The sequence below is a fragment of the Bos indicus genome, chromosome 18 (assembly GCF_029378745.1).
Source record: "Bos indicus isolate NIAB-ARS_2022 breed Sahiwal x Tharparkar chromosome 18, NIAB-ARS_B.indTharparkar_mat_pri_1.0, whole genome shotgun sequence".
NCBI lineage: Eukaryota > Metazoa > Chordata > Mammalia > Artiodactyla > Bovidae > Bos > Bos indicus.
The window spans coordinates 60240688-60264872 of record NC_091777.1 but is presented as its reverse complement, the minus strand read 5'-3'; the positions used below and the strand labels follow the sequence as shown (position 1 = coordinate 60264872).

At 42.5% G+C, this 24185-nt stretch overlaps 2 protein-coding genes across 6 annotated transcripts in view; both read left to right on the top strand.

Moving 5' to 3' along the window:
• LOC109571956 (zinc finger protein 665-like) overlaps window positions 1-6928 on the top strand; it is a 76855-nt gene extending 69927 nt beyond the window's left edge. For all 5 annotated transcript variants that reach the window (XM_070772289.1, XM_070772287.1, XM_070772290.1 and 2 more), the window contains one exon: window positions 478-6928. In XM_070772289.1, the coding sequence (XP_070628390.1) occupies window positions 478-2978 (2501 nt within the window). In that variant the 3' untranslated portion in view covers window positions 2979-6928. The remainder of the gene's footprint in view (window positions 1-477) is intronic.
• The window catches only part of LOC109571817 (zinc finger protein 665-like), a 64372-nt gene that overhangs the window by 5526 nt on the left and 34661 nt on the right, over window positions 1-24185 (top strand). The gene's annotated exons all lie outside the window — the stretch shown is intronic.

Below are 24185 nucleotides of genomic sequence, written 5' to 3'. Positions count from 1 at the left end.
TAGTTAATTATTAATTGGGTATGCTTGGTTTTAGATTATTTACTGTTACAATATATTATATATTGTTTAGAATTTATTTATGTACAGTAAGTATGCAGAACACAATAATAGTGTAATATTTTGCTTTTCAATTTGAGACAGCTGTTGTTTGATACATCCCTAGGGGTCCTGGTAGAAGAATACTCTATTTTTGAGAGTTGGCCTAAGATTGCCCAACGTGAGTGTGTTTCACGTATGGTTTTTAAAACTAGGCTATCTTAACGGTGAATTTATGTTATCATGCTTTCTTTTTTTTTTTTTCATGCTTTCTTAAATTAAGAATTCTATTCATTTAGTTTTTCTAAAAACTTAATGTCATCATTGTGGTGTTTCACAACTTGGTGTAAGTATTACTTTTGGTGTAATATATATTCAACATGAAAGATTTATTTTTGAATTATTATGAGCAGGATACCTGTGGTTCTTTTTATCTTGTAGATATCTCTCCTACACATGTGATCAAGCATTTACAACCCAAAGGGAACAGTTATAAACGAGAAACATTCCAAACATTGATGCTGGGAAGACCTGAAAGCTGTGAAATCAAACATTTTCATCTTTGGGAAAGTCAGGAAAATACGTGTGACTTTGAATGTCAGGGGAGAGATGACAAACAAAATTACAAAGGAACACCTGTAAGCCTTAATGGAAATATGCCTGATGGAATAGATTCACATGATGGAAAGGATGCAGGAATCAAGCCCTTTGGAAGTAGGCTTGGATTTAACTTTCAGGATAAACTGCAGATATTTCAAACTGGCGGGATAATTTCTGAATATAATGAAGTTGAGAGGTCTGTCAACAACAGTTTATCATTTTCACCACTTCAAACAATTCCTCCTTGTGCCCAAATCAGTGTTTCTAATATATATGGGAATGACTTTATAAATCCTTCAGTAGTAACGCAAGACCTCAAAGCACACAGGGAAAAATCTTACAAATGTGATGAGTGTGGCAAGGCCTTTCATGTAAAGTCAACCCTTTTAAGTCATCAGACAGTTCATACTGGAGAGAAACCTTACAAATGTGATGAGTGTGGCAAGGCCTTTCGTTTAAAGTCAATCCTTTTAAGTCATCAGACAGTTCATACTGGAGAGAAACCTTACAAATGTGATGACTGTGGCAAGGCCTTTCGTTTAAAGTCATTCCTTTTAACTCATCAGACAGTTCATACTGGAGAGAAACCTTACAAATGTGATGAGTGTGGCAAGGCCTTTCGTGCAAAGTCAACCCTTTTATCTCATCAGACAATACATACTGGAGAGAAACCTTACAAATGTAATGAGTGTGGCAAGGTCTTTACTCACAGCTCAAATCTCAGGAGACATCAGAAAATTCATACAGGACAGAAATTATTTAAATGTCATATATGTGACAAAGTCTTCAGCCGAAGTGAACACCTTGCTGGTCATCAGAGCGTTCATTCTGGAGAGAAACCTTACAAATGTAATGAGTGTGGCAAGCACTTTAATCAGCCTTCAAAGTTCATAAGTCATAAGAGATTACATACTGGAGAGAAACCTTACAAATGTGATGAGTGTGGCAAGGACTTTAGTCAACCTTCACAGTTCATAAGTCATAAGAGATTACATACTGGAGAGAAACCCTACAAATGTGATGAGTGTGGCAAGGACTTTCATGTAAAGTCAATCCTTTTAAGGCATCAGACAGTTCATACTGGAGAGAAACCTTACAAATGTGATGAGTGTGGCAAGGCCTTTCGTGTAAAGTCAATCCTTTTAAGTCATCAGACAGTTCATACTGGAGAGAAACCTTACAAATGTGATGAGTGTGGCAAGGCCTTTACTGACAGCTCAAACCTCAGGAGACATCAGAAAATTCATACAGGACAGAAATTATTTAAATGTGATATATGTTACAAAGTCTTCAGCGAAAGGGAACAGCTTGCTGGTCATCAGAGCGTTCATTCTGGAGAGAAACCTTACAAATGTGATGAGTGTGGCATCGCCTTTCATGTAAAGTCAATCCTTTTAAGGCATCAGACAGTTCATACTGGAGAGAAACCTTACAAATGTGATGAGTCTGGCAAGGCCTTTCATGTAAAGTCAACGCTTTTAAGGAATCAGAGAGTTCATACTGGAGAGAAACCTTACAAATGTGATGTGTGTGGCAAGGCCTTTAGTGAAAAGTCAGTCCTTTTAAGTCATCAGACAGTTCATACTGGAGAGAAACTTTACAAATGTGTTGAGTGTGGCAAGGCCTTTCGTGTAAAGGCAATCCTTTTAACTCATCAGACAGTTCATACTGAAGAGAAACCTTACAAATGTGATGAGTGTGGCACGGCCTTTCGTGTAAAGTCAATGCTTTTAAATCATCAGACAGTTCATACTGGAGAGAAACCTTACAAATGTGATGAGTGTGGCAAGGCCTTTCATGAAAAGTCAATCCTTTTCAGGCATCAGACAGTTCATACTGGAGAGAAACCTTACAAATGTGATGAGTGTGACAAGGCCTTTTGTGTAAAGTCAACACTTTTTAGACATCAGACAGTTCATACTGGACAGAAACCTTACAAATGTGATGAGTGTGGCAAGGCCTTTTGTATAAAGTCAATTCTTTTAAGTCATCAGAGAGTTCATACTGGAGAGAAACCTTACAAATGTGATGAGTGTAGCAAGGCCTTTCGTGTAAAGTCAACCCTTTTAAGGCATCAGACAGTTCATACTGGTGAGAAACCTTACAAATGTGATGAGTGTGGAAAAGTCTTCAGTCAAAAACCACATCTTCAACTTCACTGGAGAATTCATACTGGGGAAAGACCTTTCAGATGTGATGAGTGTGGCAAGTTCTTCAGTCGAAATTCACACCTTACAAGTCATCGCAGAATACATATAGAGCAACCTTTCAAATGTTTCAAGTGTGGAAAATCCTTTACTCAGGTCTCAGCACTCAGTAAACATGAGAAAATCCATATATGAGAGAAATGTATGTGAATGTGGTATATGGTAGAAGTCTTCAAAATTCACACCCTACTGTTGGTCAGAAAATTCATTCTCCTGAGAAACCATACAAATATCATGAGTGTGGCAACATCTTAGGCTTCATCAGAAAATTCATACTGGATAGAAGCTAGATATATATGTATTTATTAGGTCTTTAGAACATGAATTCATTCTAGAAAGATTCCTCACCAATTTCACAGTTGTTAAAAAAAAAAACCTATCCTCACAGCTCAACATCTCGCCAGTAGCATTAGAGTATTTATCCTGGAAAAAACACACAGCAATGTAATGTGTGTGGCAAGGATCTTACCCAAAAGTCACAAGATAGGAACATAGTGGAGCCATACTTCCCAGACTCAGTGGTTGTGGCAAATCCTTTACCTTTTTCACTATATGTATTCTCTGATGACTTTAATCCATGTACTCAGCAACTACAGTAAGTCCATATTTGAAAAGAAGCTGTAGAAATATTTTCGTGTAAAATAAACCTGAATTCTAACTCAGCAGAGATGATTCTTTGGGACAGTAGTCCACCATCTTTTTGATCTCCTGGCTTTCTGAATAAAGTCACTATTCCTTGCCCAACAAGTAGTCTCTCAGTTTATTGGCCTGTTGTGTGGTGAGCTCTAAGAGCTTGGCTTTGGTAATACATTGATTAAACACATTTTCTACATGCATTTCCTAATGGTCTCTGGGAAGGAATCAGTGAGATGAAGGCGCCAACTTTATTAGATATGATTTGGTCACACCTGTATTTCCTGGAAACACACACAGCCTGAATTACGAGATTCAGCCGTGTGTGTGAATTAGCAACAGGGAGGGCGGAAAATAATGTAAAACTAGGACATGACTCATCATGGTCAGTAGGATCAGGAAGCCCTTCCATACATAGTCAAGCCTATCATAAAACATAAAACATATAATAATAGTATAAAACATTATAATAGAAAACACTATAATAATAGTTATAAAACATAACTATTCCTTTTGTTATAATCTGTTTCACACAAGCTTGTGTTCCCCTTTTTTTTATAGCTATAGGGAACTTGCATTTTAATAAGATTTTAAATTGTATACTTGTCTTAATTAATCTGTTTCTTTGAAAAACGAATCCCTTTTGATTCTTGAATCTGGATGTAATCTATGGTTGCCAGTAGATCTTTAATGACACTGGGAAGAGGGTCCCATGGCAGGAGTTGCCTCCTGGCTATGCACTCAATTACTTTGATGATCTAAATGATTCATTGGGTGGTTAATTCTGGGCATTTTGGGATTAATAGCCATTTGCACTACTGCCACTGTTGCAGGCATTGCTTTACAAACCTCAGTTCAGATACACAACTTTATTCAAAATTGGACCAAAGATGCTCATACTATGTGGACCACTCAGGCTCAGGTAAATGAAGAAGTTCAAGATGAAATACAGGAAATAAAAACAGCCATCCAATGGGTCAGAGATCAATTAATAGATTTACAAAAACAAGTTATGCTAAGATGTGACTGGAATTCTACTCAATTTTGTATTACCCCTGTTCGGTTCAACTATAGTGCCTACTATTGGGAACAAATAAAATTTCACTTGTAAAACATATGTGGTAACGCTTCCTTAAATGTACAATTATTACAAAAGGAAATCTTTGAAACCTTCTCTAAGAGTCTATCCTCTTCCAACAATTTGGAAACCTTAGCTGACCAGCTAGCTGATCAATTATCTGGGTTAGACCCTCGAGGATGGTTTCAAAGCATTACACATAGTAATGGATCTGGGACTATAACACTGATAATTATCCTGGTGATTATATTTGTAGTATACTGATGCCTTTCAACTAAAATTGTTCAAACTAAACAAACTCAATTGGCCCGGGCCTTTTTCACAAAAAGTATCTACAGTCACCCCCAATTATGAATAAATAAAAAAGGGGGAATTGTCAGTGGACGTTCAACTTTAAGGGACCCAATATGTTGCATTTTCTTCCTTTGTGTGCCATTTCTCAGAGACTCTGTTCCTTATCAGTTCCTTGAAAACAGGAATGAGCAGAGTTGCACGCAGTTCTTAGGACTTAGATCATGGGAAAGGGTACCTGCTTGGATTCCCTTCAGTGACTCCCTTCAGTGACCTTTTATTTACAGGACTATCCATTTTGTTGCAACTGATGGAATTTCATTTTTAATGGCTGAGTAATGATTTTATTGAAGGTATAAAAGCATCTGTCTACAATGCGGGAGATCCAGGTTTGATCCCTGGGTCGGGAAGATCCCCTGGAAAAAGAAATGGCAATCCACTCCAATACTATTGCCTGGAAAATCCCATGGACAGAGGAGCCTGGAAGGCTACAATCCATGGGGTGGCAAAGGGTTGGACATGCCTGAGCAACTTCACTTTGACTTTCAAGCATGCGTGTAGAAGTTCTTTAGTATAAGGTGAATGAGGGCCGTATAGAGTTACACCCATTTTCACCTGTTGCATGTGAGAAAAATCAATGCGTTCCTATTGCGGTATTAGTTGCCCTTCAGCATAAACATTTCCTAACACAAAAAAGGCAAGAAGATTATTGACCTCAGAGACTCGCGATTGCAAAGCCAGTACATCAGAAAGGCTTTGTCGTGAAGGACAATGAGTGGATCGTCTGTATTCATAAATATGAATGTGTGTTAGAAGCTTATTGTCAGCAAAAATGTATTGTTGATTTAGTGTCAGAGCATCAAAAGAATCATCATCAGATTAATTTTGTCCTCTAATTGAGGGGACCTTTGGTTTTGTGCCCGTTACAAGAGGAAGGGGAGGAGCACTTGGGACAGACGGAGCAGGGATGGTGGGAAAGTTTTGAAACATTTTATGTTGCTGTAATTGGGCCTTCTGTAGAGTCTTATCATCTAATTTATATTCATATAATGAGCATTCTGCTTGTTGACGAATATCGGGGGAGCTAGAATGGCCTTGAAATAGCAAGATCACGGCTTAAATGAAGGCCCACAAGGGCCAGAAATTTATTCGAGTATTTTCTCCCCGTCTTGCGGCATGTTCAACATTTTCTTTAACCCAGCTCCAAATTTCTAAATCGAAACTGCCTTCATCAGGGAACCAGGGATTATATTTAACCATCCTTTGGAGACAAGCCTCTATCCATTGACGCAAAACCAACAGTCCTTGAACCTTAAATAAATGATGAAGTAAAGTAGAAAAGTGGTGGGGCTTTCCAGCCGTTTGTCGTATAACCCCGCACTTACCGACCTCCGTAGGTCCTAACAGTCGACTCCAGCCGCTTGCCAAGGGCATTCACCAGGTCCCTGTTCAGGCGCCACTTGTCACAGTCTTTGTAGACTGGAACCCAGGAACTGGAGTGGATGAGAAGAAGGAAGCAGGGTGACCCACATCTCAAAACAAGGGTGCTTTTTTTGCAGAAACACATGTTTATGTATCTTCATACAAGGCAGCTTTAGTCAGTAAAAAAATTGAGCAAAAACAAAGCCAAGCAAATAACAATCTTCAAAGGGCCAGAAAGCATTCCATATACTGAGGAATAGGGGCATAACTGAGTAATTACCTTTAAGTAAAATGTCACTGAAGGGAGTCACTGAAAGGAATCCAAGCAGGTGCCCTTTCTCATGATCTCAGTCCTGAGAACTGCACGCAGCTCTGCTCGTTCCTATTTTCCAGGAACTGGTAAGGAATAGAGACTCCTTGAGAAACAGCACACTAAAGAAGAAAATGCAACATATTGGATCCCTTAAAGTTGAACGTCCCCTGACACAGAGCAATTATTTTGAGCATCAGTTTGATCTGAACCAGGATATTATGTGTATGTGAATGAATCACATTTAACAGCTATCATTACCATTTGCTACTATTGTATTCAAAGAACTACATTCTGAATGTATCAAGGTTTCCTGTTTCCATGAATAAAATAGAAACCCTTATGTCACAACCCTGGATGAATTGTGTTTATTCGGTCAACACAGTTTTCTCTCACTTCAGTACTTATAACAGAAGCTAAGAAGGCACCATTCGGCTCTCAGGTTTAAATAGTCTAGAACAATTTCTTGTCACCATGGAATCAAACAACATAAAATTTGGGGGTTACATAGTCATAACTTGTAACTAAAGTTACTCTCTCTACACTCTATGCCAGGACATTCATATGATTGTAATCCAAATAGCACAGCAGTGCATTTTAGACCGACTTCCATTACTATACAAAAATTGCATCAAATGAACTTAAAGGTCTCATCTTCTTTATTTTTATTTTTGGCTGTGCGGGGTCTTTGTTGCTACATGCAAGGTTTGTCTAGTTGCTGTGTGTGTTGGCTTTTCTTGTTGGGGAGCACAGCCTCTAGATGCGAGGGCTCAGTAGTTGCATCTCACAGGCTCTAAAGCATGGACTCAGTGGCTTCAGCACACACTGTTAATTGTCCTGTGGCATGTGGGATCTTCTCAGACCAAGGATGAAACCTGATGCTCTGCATTGACAGGCGGATTCTTAACCACTGAACCATTGGAGAAGTCCCTCATTAGCTTTATTGAATGATTCATGCATTGGCCAGAATTCAGCCTGGTAAGTGGGTGCTTCAAGGAGCCTGACACAGTGGACAGTCTCAGGATGTTGAGGGTATTTTCATGTGTATTGTGATTATGTATCTGTTACAGATTTTTGTCTTCTCCTTACTATGAAGTTTTTATTTAGATATGGGCTCTTGGTGTTTCTTAGACTTGGGTGACTGTTTCCTTTCCCAGATTAGTGTGGTTTCAGCTGTTTTCTCCTTGGAAGATCTTTCCTGTCTTCTTCTGGGACTCCTACAGGACAAATATTTGTGGCTTATTGTCTGTCCTAGAGGTCTTTTAAAATCTCCTCCTTTTGTTCTTTTTTATTCTGTTCAGTAGTGGTGATTTTCAGTACTCTTTCTTCTGGCTCACTGATGTGTTTTCTGCCTCATTTAGCCTGTTCTGATTCACTTTAGTTTCTTCTTCTTTTTTTTAAATTTCATTTACTATATTCCTCTGTTCTGTTTGGTTGGTTGTTATATTTTCTAAGTCTTCGTTAAATACTTCTCAGTTCTCAGGTCGTGCATTCTTCTCCCAAGTTCTTTGATCATGTTTACTACCATTACTCTGAACTCTTTCAGGTAGATTGTCTATCTCCACGTTACTTAGTTCTTCTGGGTTTTGTCTTGTTCCTCCCTCTGAAACATATTCCTCTGTCACCCTCGTTTTGTGTAAATTACTATTTGTATTTTTATCTGGTAGCATAGTTAGGTTTCTTGACCTTGGAGAAGTGGCCCTCTGAAGGAGATATCCCAGGCACCCTTATTCTGATCCAAGGGCCAGAGGACATCTGATCACACGGTGGTGTCCCACGGGTATTTATGGACTCTGTTTGCAAGCTGTGGGACTCTACTTTTCTTGCTTTTGGTGTCTGCCCCCTGATGTGAAGAGCCAACTCATTGGAAAAGACCGTGATGCTGGGAAAGGTTGAGGACAGGAGGAAAAGGGGGCCACAGAGGACTAGAGGGATGGATGACATCACCGATTCAATGGATATGAGTTTGAGCAAACTCCAGGAGATGGTGAAAGACAGGGAAGCCTGCTTTACTACAGTCCAAGGGGGTAGCAAAGAGTTGGACGCGGCTGACCAACAACCCTGCTGGGTGAGGCTGGTCTGGAGGCTTGTGCCTGCACAGTGATGGTTAGAACTGGGTCTTGACCCTTTGTGGGTACAGTTACATCAAAAGGCATGTGTACAGGAAGCCTTTGGACAGCCTGTCTGCTGATGGTTAGGGCTGCATCCTGGCCCTTTCATCCTTTGACCTTAGGGGCCCCATTGCTGTAGCCTACAGGTTCTGAGTGGATCCAGTGTCAGGCCACGATGGAGACTTTACGCAGATGAGTGCTCTCTGATAGTTCTGCCCTCAGGATCTGTGTCCCCACAGTGAGCCAGAGCCCACTCCCCACCCTCCAGAGATCCTTCAAGACCAGCAGGCAGGTCTCACCATCCAGGATCCTAGCAAATGATTGTGTTTTGCCCTTCATCTCAGCTTCGTCTCCATGTGCTTGAGGCTTCGTCTGCACCTGTTAAGAGTGAAGTCTCTGTTTTCCCCGTTCCTGTGGAGCTCCTGCAGTCAGGGCCCACTGGTCTTCAGAAGTAAATGTTAAAGATTGCTATTCGTTGATTCATGGGTTGGTCAGCATCCCACCTGGTAAATAACAGGTGCTCCCAGAAACTGTCTGTCATCTTTACACCAAGGGATATATGAATCAGTGGGTGGTTTTCAAACTTTTGTGACCTGAATATACTCATAAATGCCATGACGTGTACAAAGTAGGTGAAGCATAAACATGAAGAAGCTGAGTTTCTTTAGGGGTGGGGTTTACTTCCATGAAAAAACTGAAATCGCAAAATGGTGAAATGAAATGTTTAATTTGGGAGTTGGCTGTGATCAGGTGCTTGAAAGTCAAGTGAGTAGAGTTCCACAAGCACACAGTGAAGGGAATGACTATGGATTCCAACTGTATTTTGTCCTGCCGTTTCTCAGTGTTGTGTTCACATTCAGAGCCCGAAGATCTTGCAGAGAAACTGAGATGTGTTCTTGGCTCCCAACCGAAAATACTTTCGTTAATAACTCATGTTAAATTGGACTCAAATTCACTTTTATATCACAGTGTGCGAGTCCTTGTTTTAATGCTTTACGCATGCTATCTTTTTGAATTTGAGCTCCAAAATAAGTACTGATGTTCTTTCTCGTTTCCCAGATGAAGGAACTTGAATGGAACAAAAATCACCCCATCCCAGGAAGTGACTGAATGGGAGCTTGAATCCACGTTGTCTCACCTCAAAAAACTCTTCACCATGTTGCTACACTGAGGCCCAGGTTGTTGGCAATGCTACAGTAATTCTTGTTGCAATTGACAGGGCCGAGGTGCAGGCAGGCACAAAGCTTGGGACAAGTCACCTTGTCCCAGTTGTATTTCTGGGGGAACAGCTGAGGGGAGGCTCCCTGCGGTGGCACCTCAGGCAGCAGATAAGTGCAGGTGGACTCTGCATATAGTAATTCTGAGAGAGTAGGGCCATCCACCAGCGCTGTGCCCACAAAAATCAAATGCTGCTGGTCAGTTAGGATGACCTCAGTGTGTTTACAAACATCTGTTGGAAGAACTTAACAGAAAAACCTGAACAAAACTGGCCAATCCAATAAATATCTGTGTCCATTGGGCCACCTCCCAGAAGAAAAAGACAGGAATAAACATCTCAATCATGTATTTAGACTGTTTTTTTAAGACATAATTCTGTTGCACAGTTTAGTCTGTAGAATAGTAAAAATGTAACTTTTATACGCACCATGTGTGTATGCTAAGGTGCTATGGTTTTTCCAGTAGTCTTGTATGGATATGAGAGTTGGGTTATAAAGAAAGCTGAGCGCCGAAAAATTGATGCTTTTGAATTGTGTTGGAGAAGACTCTTGAGAGTCCCTTGGACTGCAAGGAGATCCATCCAACCAGTCCATCCTAAAGGAGATCAGTCCTGGGTGTTCATTGGAAGGACTGATGCTGAAGCTGAAACTCCAGTACTTTGGCACCTCATGTGAAGATTTAACTCATTGGAAAAGACTCTGATGCTGGGAGGGACTAGGGGCAGGAGGAGAAGGGGACGACAGAGGATGAGATGGCTGGATGGCATCACCGACTAGATGGATGTGAGTTTGTGTGAACTCTGGGAGTTGGTGATGGACAGGGAGGCCTGGTGTGCTGCAATTCATGGGGTTGCAAAGAGTTGGACTCGACTGACCTACTGAACTGAACTGACATAATTGGACAAGATTGTGGTTTCTGAGGTTTAGAAGATAAACATAAGTAAGAGTTGAAACACTTCGGAGTAACAATAATTTATTTTCTATTAGAAATCATATCATTTTAATGGAGGACTAAAACAGAAACTCTTGGCAGAACTCTATTAGCCTTTGCCCTGCTTCATTCTGTACTCCAAGGCCAAGTTTGCCTCTTACTCCAGGTGTTTCTTGACTTCCTACTTTTGCATTCCAGTCCCCTAAAATGAAAAGGACATCTTTTTTGGGTGTTAGTTCTAGAAGGTCTTGTAGGTCTTCATAGACCCGTTCAACTTCAGCTTCTTCAGCGTTACTCTTGGGGCATGGACTTGGATTACCATGATATTGAATGGTTTGCCTTGGAAACAAACAGAGATCATTCTGTCGTTTTTGAGATAGCATCCAAGTACTGCACTTTGGAATGCAACTCTTGTTGACTATGATGGCTACTCCATTTCTTCTAAGGGATTCCTGCCCACAGTAGTAGATATAATGGTCATCTGAGTTAAATTAACCCATTACAGTCCATCTTAGTTTGCTGATTCCTTGAATGTCGACGTTCACTCTTGCCATCTCCTATTTGACCACTTCCAATTTGCCTTGATTCATGAACCTAACATTCCAGGTTCCTATGCAATATTGCTTTTTACAGTATTCAACCTTGCTTCTATCACCATTCCCATCCACAACTGGGTGTTTTTTCTTCTTTGGCTCCATCCCTTCGTTCTTTCTGGAGTTATTTCTCCACTGATCTCCAGTAGCATATTAGGCACCTACCAACCTAGGGAGTTCATCTTTCAGTGTCCTATCTTTTTGCCTTTTCATATGGTTCATGGGGTTCTCAAGGCAAGAATACTGAAGTGGTTTGCCATTCCCTTCTCCAGTGGACCACATTCTGTCAGACCTCTCCACCATGACCCATCCGTCTTGGGTGGCCCCACAGAGCATGACTTAGATTCATTGAGTTAAACAAGGCTGTGGTCTATGTGATAACATTGGCTAGTTGTCTGTGATTGTGGTTTCAGTCTGTCTGCCCTCTGATGCCCTCTCTCAGTGCCTACTGTCTTACCTGGGTTTCTCTTACCTTGGACGTGGGGTATCTCTTCATGGCTCCTCCAGCAAGGCGCAGCCACTGCTCCTTATCTTGGACGTGGGGTAGCTCATCTCAGCCATTGCCCCTGACCTTGGATATGGGGTAGCTCCTCTCAGCTGCCACCCCTAACCTTGGACGTAGGGTAGCTCCTCTCACCTACCACCCCGACATTGGATATAGAGTAGCTCCTCTCGGTCGGGCTTGTTAAAGGCCACAAAAAACAAGCCGAATTCTCAGTTAGTCGTACAATGGTGTGTGGCATTTTCAGATCCAGTAAGTGATAAAACTGTTTAGCTTGTGAAGGCAGAAGTAGAAAAACATCTATTTCTGCTTTATTGACTATGCCAAAGCCTTTGACTGTGTGGATCACAATAAACTGTGGAAAATTCTAAAATAGATGGGAATACCAGACTGCCTGGCCTGCCTCTTGAGAAACCTGTATGCAGGTCAAGAAGCAACAGTGAGATCTGGACATGGAACAACAGACTGGTTCCAAATAGGAAAAGGAGTACGTCAAGGCTGTATATTGTCACCCTGCTTATTTAACTTACATGCAGAGTACATCATATGAAATGCTGGGCTGGAGGAAGCACAAGCTGTAGTCAAGATTGCTGGGAGAAATATCAATAACCTCAGATATGCAGATGACACCACCCTTATGGCAGAAAGTGAAGAAGAACTAAAGAGACTCTTGATAAAAGTGAAATAGGAGAGTGAAAAAGTTGGCCTAAAGCTCAACATTCAGAAAATGAAGATCATAGCATCCAGTCCCGTCACTTCGTGGGGTACTGGAAATATTGGCTGGCTTTATTTTGGGGGGCTCCAAAATCACTGCAGCTTGTGATTGCAGCCATGAAATTAAAAAATGCTTACTCCTTGGCAGGAAAGTTATGACCAACCTAGACAGCATATTAAAAAGCAGACATTACTTTGTCAACAAAAGTCTGTCTAGTCTAGGCTATGGTTTTTCCAGTGGTCATGTATGCATGTGAGAGTTGGACTATAAAGAAAGCTGAAAAAAAAAAGAAAGTTGAGCGCTGAGGAATTGATGCTTTTGAACTGTGGTGTTGAAGAAGACTCTTGAGAGTCCCTTGGACAGCAAGGAGATCCAACCAGTCCATCCTAAAGGAGATTCGTCCTGAGTGTTCATTGGACTGCCTGATGCTGAATCTGAAACTGCGATACTTTGGCCACCTGATGGGAAGAACTGACTCATTGCAAAAGACCCTGATGCTGGGCAAGATTGAGGGCAGGAGGACAAGGGGACAACAGAGGATGAGATGTTTGGATGGCATCACCGACTCAATGGACTTGGGTTTAGGTGGACTCTGGGAGTTGGTGATAGACACGAAGGCGTGTGAAGCGGTTCATGGTGTCTCAAAGAGTCGGACATGACTGAGCGACTGAACTGAAAAGAGAAACTATTAGAAAGTTACCATAATCACAACTATATGAGAGGTTATGTCAATTAACAATGGAAAGAGAGGACTTCCTTTGGTCCAGTGGTTAAGAATCCACCTTGCAATGCAGGGGACACAAGTTCTATCTCTAGTCAGGAAACTATGATCTCACATGCAGAGTAACCAAGCCCGAGTGCTGCAACTAGAGAGTCTGTGCTGCAGCTAATACCCCAAATAAATATTTTTTTTAAAAAAGGAAAGAGGTACTCAAAAATTACATATATATCACTAATGTGTAAAATTGCAGTAGTGTTTTGTATGTTTTTCTTGTATCCTGACACCTAATATGTTTACTAGAAATTCCTGTAAATCCTTTTGCCTTTCACATATTCCATTTCATTAAATTTCCTATTGATGTAACAAATCACCAGCAACTGAGTGGGTTAAAACAACAAATTTGTTCTCTTGCAGTTCTGGACGCCAGAATTGTAAAATGAACCCACAGCCTTGTGCTGCATCTGGATTCTCCAGGTCAGAATACTTTTCCTTGCCTTTCCTGTTTCTAGATGTTATTTTCTTTCTTTGACTCATTGTTTCCTTACTCTACCTTTGAAGGCAGCAAGGTAGCATTAAAAAATTTTTTTAATATTTATTTTTTTGACCAGTTCTTGTTTTAAGCACATGGGATCTTTAGTTGTAGCATTCAAGCTCTTAATTGTGTCATATGATATCTAGTTCCCTGACAGGGATTGAACCAGGGTGCCCTACATTGGGAATGTTGAGTCTTAGCCACTGGACCACCAGGGCAGTCCCAAGGTATCTTAAAATCTCTTTACCTTTCATGACATCACCAGCTTCAAGATGATTCTATCTCCATCTGTATTTTTCTTAGAAGGACCTTTGGAATGATATTTCATTTACCAGTTCATCCAATCTAATCTCCTGTGTCAGATTTTAACTAGATCTCATTTGCAGACGCCCCTAAGACATTTAAAGTAGTACTCAACATGTTCTAGATAAGAGGATGTGGGCAGTATTGGGGCAGGGGGGAGTGCATTATTCAGCCTACCACAGCCAGACTGTCTTCTCCTGATGGGTGTACAATTTTAACATCCTTTTCTCTCCATATAGTTTTTATCACTTTTTGTTAAAACATTGATTTGTATTTATTAATTTGGCTATGTCGGGCTTTGGGTGTGGCACCTGAGATCTTCAGTCTTCCTTGTAGCATCTTTTCCTTGCAGCATGTGAAGTCTTAGTTGTGGCATGCGGAATCTAGTTCCCTGACCAGTGATCAAAACCAGACCCTCTGCATTATCCACTGGATGGACCACCAGCGAAGTCCTTAGTGTTTTTATTTATTTTACTCACTTAATTTACTGGCTAGAATGTCTAAAACAATGTCAATAGCAGTGCTGAGAATGGACATATTGGTCTGCTTCCTAATCTCTGGGGAAAAGCATCCAGTCTTTCACCATTGAGTATGGTGTTTGCTGTAAGTTTTTGCAGGTGTTCTTTCTTGAGTTGAGGGAGGTTCCCACTCTTCTTTGTTTTCTGAAGTTTATATTATAAGTGGTTGTTTACTTTTGTTAAATGCAGTTTTTGAATCAATTTAATAAGACAGTTTGCTTTTCCTTCTTTTGTCTGTCAACAGTCTGGATGACATTGATTGAAATTTGAGATAGCCTTCTATCCCTCATTCTATACCCCCATTGGATCACGGCATACAATTATTTTTGTCTCTTGCTGAATTTTTTTTTTCCTTGCTGATTTCTATTGCTAATATTTTGTTAACAATGTTTGCTTCTTCATGTGGGATTTAGTTGGTAGTTATCTTTATCTTTTCTTTTCTTCTGATACCTTTGTCTCCTATTGTCTCACGGTAATACTGGCCTCATACATTGAGTTGGGAAGTGTTCCCTCCTTTTCTTTGGTCTAAAAGAAATCATGTCAAGTTGCTGCTAAATCTTCTTTGTATGTTTGTTCATTTAGTCAGTTCAGTCGCTCAGTCATGTCCGACTCTTTGCCACCCCATGGACTGCAGTACTCCAGGCTTCCCTGTCCATCACAAACTCCCAGAGCTTATTCAAACTCATGTCCATTGAGTTGGTGGTGCCATCCAACCATCTCATCCTCTGTTGTCCCCTTCTCCTCCCGCCTTCAGTCATTCCCAGCCTCAGGGTATTTTCCAATGAGGCAATGCTTTGCATCAGGTGGCCAAAGTATTGGGAGTTTCAGCTTTAGCATCAGTCCTCCCAATGAATATTCAGGACTGATTTCCTTTAGGATGGACTGGTTGGATCTTTTTGCAGTCCAAAGGACTCTCAAGAGTCTCCTCCAATGCCACAGTTCAATTCTTTGTCCCTCAGCTTTCTTTATAGTTCAACTCTCACATCCGTATGGCTTTTGAAAAGCCAAAGCTTTGACTAGACGGGCCTTTGTTGGCAAAGTAATGTCTCTGCTTTTTAATATGCTGTCTAGGTTGGTCATAACTTTGCTTCCAAGGAGCAAGCGTCTTTTAATTTCATGGCTGCAGCCATCAGTGCAGTGATTTTGGCGCCCAAAAAAGTAAAGTTTGTCACCATTTCCATTGTTTCCCCATCTATTTGCCATGAAGTGGTGGGACCAGATGCCATGATCTTAGTTTTCTGAATGTTGAGTTTTAAGCCAGCTTTGTCACTCTTTCACTTTTAGCAAAAAGCTCTTTAGTTCTTCTTCGTATGTTTATTAGGTATGTCTAATACCACTGTTGTGACTTTGTTACACTAACGTTTGTTAAGTCAAGGTCGTCAGTGATGGACGTTATGTCACAACTCAATAGAAGACTGCAAGGGAAAGCAAAATGGAAGTGTGTTTTACTCACACATCCTGGAGGAGCTGCAAGGCAAACGTCAAGGGCTCAAGTGGGAAGTCAGTGCAAGGTGTAGAGAGCGGGGCAGGGACGGCCTGGGGCTTGTACCTTCATTAGGCTCTGTAGGACTGTGAAGAAAGCTCAGTGCTGAAGAATTGATGCTTTTGAACTGTGCTGTTGGAGAATACTGTTGAGAGTTCCTTGGACTGCAAGGAGATCCAACCAGTCCATTCTGAAGGAGATCAGCCCTGGGATTTCTTTGGAAGGAATGATGCTAAAGCTGAAACTCCAGTACTTTGGCCATCTCATGCGAAGAGTTGACTTATTGGAAAAGACTCTGATGCTGCGAGGGATTGGGGGCAGGAGGAGAAGGGGATGACAGAGGATGAGATGGCTGGATGGCGTCTCTGACTCGATGGACGTGAGTCTGAGTGAACTCTGGGAGTTGGTGATGGACAGGGAGTCCTGGAGTGCTGCGATTCATGGAGTCGCAAATAGTCGGACACGACTGAGTGACTGAACTAACTAACTAACTAGGCTCTGTAGATGGAGTTCTCTGGGGTCCAGGGTTAAGGCTGGATCGAACTTTATTCTTTATCCTGAGAGTGTAATGTTCCATGAAACACAGAGCCACTCTGCTACGTGTGTTCAGTGACAGGCAAACATTATTAGAGCACTTAGTGTTTTCTAATTAACCAATTTGTTTCCTTTCTGCTCTGTGTGAATCTAAACACGCTAAAATATTTCTCTAATTTAATACAGATATTCTGATTCTTGGATCAAGGTAGGTAATAAAAGAACTCGTCTTGAAATGTTCTCTATTCATTGCATCCTACTTAAAAGTGAGAGAGAGGCATGGTGACAGATGTCATTTCTGGCTACAACAGTCTCCCCGTTCTCTACTCCACACCAGGCAACGGAAGGGGTGACCCACAGCTGTCTAAGTCAAGTCACTGTCCCCTGGGCTGAACAGGATGGCAAGTGGAAGCTCTATTATGATACAAATAATTAGAAAATGCACACATACAGACAGGAAAATTTCAATTAGCATCCTTATCAGAATAATTTTAAAAGGTATTTTTTGGAGTCCAAAGCCACCAATCAAATATATCACTACTTAATCATGCATAAGCAAACAGCTCAGCACTCATCTGCATCCAGATCTCCACCCTCTCACTTCGTGTTTCCCTTTCATTTTGTTTGTCTATCTGTCCCTCTCTGCTGTCCTACCTCTTTGCACATTGTTCCCCCTCAACCTTTCTGAACTGTTTCCTTGTGTCCCTCACTTTCAGTCCTGCAGGTTACCACCATTGAATCCGTGACATGCCCTTCATCCCCACTCTGCCCAGCCTCTGGTGGCAAAACTACCTTTCAACCCTCTCTTCCTCTGCTTACTTTGTTCCCGCTCTAGCCCTTCTCCTCTCCCAGCATCAAGTCTCTCCCTAGGCCATGTCTTACACCCTTTTATACCCTCACTATACTGATCAGCCTTGGAGCAGGAAATGGCAACTCACTCCAGTATTCTCGCCTGGAGAATTCCATGGACAGAAGAGCCTAGTGTACTACAGTCCATGGGAATCACAAAAAGTCAGACACGACTGACTAACCTTCTCTTTTCATACTGATCAGGGGCTCCTCTCCTATTCTGTCTTTACTCCTTCATGTCCCAAGAGATCCCAAATTTCTTTCACTTTGTTTTTTACCACCTGCTTCTTTCAGTGTTTATTCTTTCATTCTTACCATCTCTTTGCAAAACACCCATCCTCCACACTGTCTTCTGATCTCACCCACTCTTCTTTTCTCCTCATGTTTCTATTTCTCTCAGTCACTCAGGCTCCTGACCCCTCTTGCCCACACTTTCAGAGTAGGTGGAATGCAGTAAGATGTCTGCCTCGTGAGAGCACTGATGAAATAAAAAGTCAACAATTTAAGGCAAGACAGGAAAATTAAACGCAAACTTTCCCTCTGCCCATTTTGGGCCCCTCCCTCCTCTCCCGTGAGCCCTCTGTTAACCAGACCTCGATGGAAGAACCTGCTCAAATGTAAAGATCAATTTTTCTTCCTCTGGCACCAAGCCACATCACTCCTTAGAAGACAACATTCTCAATATTCTAAAGGATCACAATGAGACGGAAGGTGGCAGGGCACAACCATTAAAAGAAGTGAGGGGACGGGATGACACAGTCATTGAGAAAAAAAGGATATGACAAAAAGTAGTTAGAACCCCAACGAGGCCCAAGATGGCGGAAGAGTCTACTTCCAGTTGACCTTAAGCCTCATTACACTCTCACTCTAACACATCACCTAAACGACACACCTACAGGCACAATGATAGTTCACAGGATAACCATAAAAGGCCAAAAAGCAGGCAGAGGCCCAATTCCCAGAAACCCTGCCCCTTCCTCAAATAGAATCTTCTTCCCATCTACTTTTCCTTCATTGAATAGTCTTTGACTGTGTGTATCTCACATAAACTATGGAAAATTCTTCAAGAGATGGGAATACCAGACCACCTGCCATGCATCCTGAGAAATCTGTAGGTCAGGAAGCAACAGTTAGAAGTGGACATGGAACAACAGACTGGTTCCAAATAGGGAAAGGAGTACGTCAAGAGTATATATTGTCACCCTGCTTAACTAACTAATATGCAGAGTATATCATTCAAAATGCTGGGCTGGATGAAACACAAACTGGAATCAATGCTAGGAGAAATATCAATAACTTCAGATATGCAGATGACACCACCCTTATGGCATAAAGTGAAGAACTAAAGAGCCTCTAGATGAAAGTTAAACAGGAGAGTGAAAAAGCTGGCTTAAAGCTCAACATTCAGAAAACTAAGATCACAGCATTCTGTCCCATCACTTCATGGCAAATAGTTGGGGAAACAGTGGAAACAGACACTATTTTGGGGGCTCCAAAATCACTGCAGATGGTGACTGCAGCCATGAAATTAAAAGACACTTGCTTCCTGGAAGAAAAGCTATGAGCAACCTACACAACATATTAAAAAGCAGAGACATTACTTTGCCGACAAAGGTCCATCTAGTCAAAGATATAGTTGTTGCAGTAGTCATGTATGGATGTGAGAGTTGGACTATAAAGAAAGCTGAGTGCCGAAGAATTGATGCTTTTGAACTGTGATGTTGGAGATGACTCTTGAGAGTACCTTGGGCTGCAAGGAGATCCAACCAGTCAATCTTAAAGGAAATAAGTGCTGAATATTCATTGGAAGGACTGAGGCTGAAGCTGAAACTCCAGTACTTTGGCCACCAGATGCAAAAAACTGATTCACTGGAAAAGACCCTGATGCTGGGAAAGATTGAAGGCGGCAGGAAAAGGGGATGACAGAGGATGAGATGGTTAGATGGCATCACTGACTCAATGGACATGAGTTTGAGTAAGCTCTGGGAGTTGGCAATGGACTGGGAAGCCTGGTTCACTGAAGTCCATGGAGTCGCAGACAGTCGGACATGACTGAGTGACTGAACTCAACTCAGAGCGTTACAGTAAGTGTATCTTAGCAGGTCTTTGAAAAAGAGTACCCATGCAAAGGAGCTTAGAGAAATTCAAGAGATACACCAAAAGCCCAATGAGTATCCATCAGAGTTTCTAGAAAGAGTTTATCATACTTTATAGGCACTACTCTGATGCAAACCCTGAGGCCTCTGAAAATAATGAGAATGGTAAACATAACCTTTATTGGACAAAGCTCCCCAGACATCAGAAACTCACAAAAGTTAGATGGTCCATTTGGAATGACCCCTTCTCAACTGGCAGATGTTGCTTTAAAAGTGTTCAACAACAGGGAACAGCAAACGAAGCAAGAAGATGCAGGACTGAAAGCCACAGTACCTGGTGGCAGCAGTGGACTCCCAGAGCATGAGTAACCTGAGGAGAGGTGAGCCACCGCGGGGGAGGGAACAACACGCTTAGTGTAAGGAGGGCACTGGAAAACAGACTGTCCTTGGCTAAGGAGTGAGAAGGAAAACAGTAACAGACAGGAGCCTGTCGTTGCAGTAGAAAGAGATGAACACTCTGATGATGCCCAGGAGCCCTGGGTACCTGTGACAGGGGGGACAAGCTGACTGACCTTCTGATAGCTAGAGTGCCGCATACTTGGTAGATACCAAGATGGCGCAGAGAACGACTCAGTCCATCCCGGTCACAAGAGTTTCTGGAGAAGTGCAAAGCTGTTCTTTCTTACAACTTCTGCAGTGCCGATTAGGGGACCTCAATCTGAAACACAGTTTCTTATATATGCCAATGTGTCCAATCCTTCTTTTGTAAATTAAATGTGCAAATAATTTTTTCACCACAACAGCTTGACATCAGCATCCTGTCAGGGCACCCAGTAAGCAGGCAGATGACACTTGTGGACACTCTGGAGAAGGCGACTGATTCCCCCTCCCCAAGTATGCAAAAAGGTAAGGCAGGAAGTGTGCACTGACAGCACTCCAGGGAAGGCCGACAAACACGTGGCCAATACAAATCCTGTTATTAGGGACACTGGAGGGATTCCCTGGTGGTTCAGTGGTTACAAGTTGGCACTTCGCTGCAGTGGTCCGGGTTCAATTCCTGGTGAGGGAACTTAGGATCCTGCAAACTATGCAGGACAGCCAGAAAAAAGTAAAGGACACTGGGACACCTAATTTAAAACAGTACCTTCTGAGGCAAGAGACCCAAAGATCATTCAGACAATTCTTGAAAAGTTGGCTTAACTGGGACGAATTAAACCTTGTAGATTCCTATATAAAACCCCTATCCTCCCGAAGAGCTGAACTCTGCAGTGTACGAAACACTGTCCAAGACGTGAGGCCATTAGTGAGACAGCCCAAGATTTTCAGCCTGTAACAGTAATCCGTATATGTTCTGCTCACAACTACTGTGGGACAATACTGCGGGTTCTCAGTTCTGGGCTTGAAGGACACTTTCCCCTGCATTCCTACTGCAGAAGAACCACTGCAGCTGTCTGCTTTCTGGCGGCAGGACCCAGAAGCACAGGGAGTCCAACCGTACTGCTGGACAGTGTTGCCTCAAGGACTGAAGATTTCCCCTACCTTGTTTGGGGAAATGTAGGCTAGGCTTCTTACTCCAATGTTTGTCTATGACTTCATCAACATGTGTACTTGCCTACAAGCGAAATGTCTACAAAATACCATAGGAACCCTGAACTCAGCTGATTGTGGATGGTCGGCTCCCGAACGAAGGCAACAAGCAACAAGTCATGCACCTGGGTTTCATCCTCTGCCTGACAAAAAATAGGCAACTACCAGCTTGGGAACACCCAAGATACACATAGCTGAGGGGCTTCTGGGAAAGGCAGGATTCTATCGAATTAGGATCTTGAACTCAGGCTTTAAAAGGATATATCTTGAGCTCTTTATTTTGACAAAAGAGCACCAAACAGCCTGTGAAATGAGAAAAACAAGGTTAGTCTCGGCTCCAGGTTTGGAAGTAGCAGACTTAAACCTTTCACACTGTAGGTCCATGAGAGACAAGGCATGAGTCTCAGATATTAATTCAAGCTCCGGGAAACATCCCTCGGCCCACTACTTACTTCTCAACTAAAACAGACTGTTCAGGGTGGCCCCCTAGCCTTCGACCTGTAGCAGCTCCTGCCACACTTCAGGAAACCGAGCAGTTCACCCTGGGGTGACACACCACTGTGTACATCTCTCACCATGTCCTTTCTTTGGGTTTCCCTGGTAGCTCAGTTGGTAAAGAATTTGCCTGCAATGCAAGAGACCTCGGTTCTATTCGTGGGTCGGGAAGATCCCCTGGAGAAGGGATAGGCTACCCACTGCAGTATTCTGGTCTGGAGAATTCCATGGACTGTATAATCCATGCGGTTGCAAAGAGTCAGACATGACTGAGCGACTTTCACTTCATTTCATGTCCTTTCTTCACTGGAACAAAAAGGGGGCTATTGGCTGACTTCTGGGAGAATGGGCAAGTACCAAGCCATTCTCTTAGGCAATTCCACTCTAAAACCTGAGGTCAATTTGGCCCTAAATCCAGTGTCACTGCTCCCGACAGCTGCTGCACAACCCCCTGAGGACAACTGCCTCAAATAGACCGGGCTCAACACACAACTCTTGGCTGAGCCGGATGTGGACCAGTTCATGGATGGAAGCAGCTTCATGGACCAAGGGAGGGGATGTATTCAGTATGTAGTGAAAACCCTTTGTGTTTTTGCCACACAGCCTACAAGATCTTCGTTCCCCAACCAGGGATCAAACCCGGACTCCCTGCAGAGGAAGTGCAGTCTTAACCCCTGGACTTCCAGGGAAGTCCTGTGGTGCTGACCCTTGAAAAGGTGGTAGAAGCAAAAGCCCTGCCCCTAGGGAGCTCAGCTCAGGAGACAGAAGTCACTGTTCTGACAAGAGCCCTACGGCTCACTGAAGGCACGTGAGTGATACATACAGAGGCTCCTCCTCTGCGTTCTCTGTGGTGCCTGCTCCCAGCACCAACTGGAGAGAAGGGGGCTCCTCGCTTCGGACAATAAAGGCAGAAAACATGCTTTGAGATCCTGTCACTATGAGAAGCCATCCACAAGCCCTCACTGGTGGCCGGAGTGCACTGTCCAGGCCACCAGAAGGGTGAAATTCATATAATCCAAAGCAGCCAGGTAGCTGACCAAGCTGCAAAGGCAGGCCGCAAAGGCAGGCGATTCTCAAGTCATGAGAGGTTCACTACAGATCAACTTGTCAAAATACCAGGTGGTGTATCCAGAAAAGGAGTGGGCATTCACTCTGGATCACACCACACCTGGGGGAGATGTGTGCATGTGGAACTGTCCTGTCTCCTGAGGCCCTCTTGCACACTGTGCCACAGCATACTGTAACAGCACCCACACCAGGAGAGAAGCCACAACGGATTCACAAGTTCATAATGGAGCCTAACCTGGGGAAGACCATCCAGCGAGCCCCTCAGACTTGCATGATTCATGCTAAAAATAAAGACTGCTGTCAGACCTCCACAGATGGGGGCCCAACACAAGAACCTGGGTCGCCCAGGACTGGCAAGCAGACTAAAGTAAATCAAGTTGATAAGGATAGAGTAAAGGGACAGAGTAGGTCATTAAATAGTTATTCCCACTAGGGGATTGTACGTAAAGAAAAAAGTATGGGAGACTCTGTACGTTAAAGGATCAGTCAAGAAAGCAGGTTTTCTCAGCCACAAAACCATGTGGCAAGGGTGCAGGACCTGCCCCCAAAGAATAAAACAACGGTGGCATGAGCCACACATCCTGCCCGGTGGGCTCAGTAAGTTAATGACCCCCTAGGACATGCTTCTTTGTGCGCACTAAAAACAAAATATAAGGAAAAGGTGACATTATGCTGAAACCTGAGATGATTTACCAAATTTTGTGCATTTCCATTGAGCCGTTCGAGTCCAAGCTTGACCTTCTAAGTACAAGAAAATTCCCCCACCCAATGAGGAGGAGGAGCTGATGATGAAAGCTGACTTCTAATCAAGAAGGTTGAGCATAACTTTGCTAGCGGGTGAGATGAGTACAATTGTGCGGTAGTTTGAACATTCTTTGGCATTGCCTTTCTTTGGGATTGGAATGAAAACTCACCTTTTTCAGTCTTGTGGCCACTGTTAAGTTTTCCAGATTTGCTGGCATATTGAGTGCAGCACTTTCACAGCATCATCTTTTAGGATTTGAAATAGCTCAGCTGGAATTCTATCACCTCCACTAGCTTTGTTCATAGTAATGCTTCCTAAAGCCCACTTGACTTCACATTCCAGGATGTCTGGCTCTAGGTGCGTGATCACACCATCATGGTTACCTGGGTCATTAAGATCCTTTTTGTATAGTTCTTCTGTGTATTCTTGCCACCTTTTCTTAATCTCTTCTGCCTCTGTTAGGTCCATACCATTTCTGTCCTTTATTGTGCCCATCTTTGCATGAAATGCTCCCTTGGTATCTCTAATTTTCTTGAAGAGGTCTCTAGTCTTTCCCATTCAATTGTTTTCCTCTATTTCTTTGCATTGTCCACTTAAGAAGGCTTTCT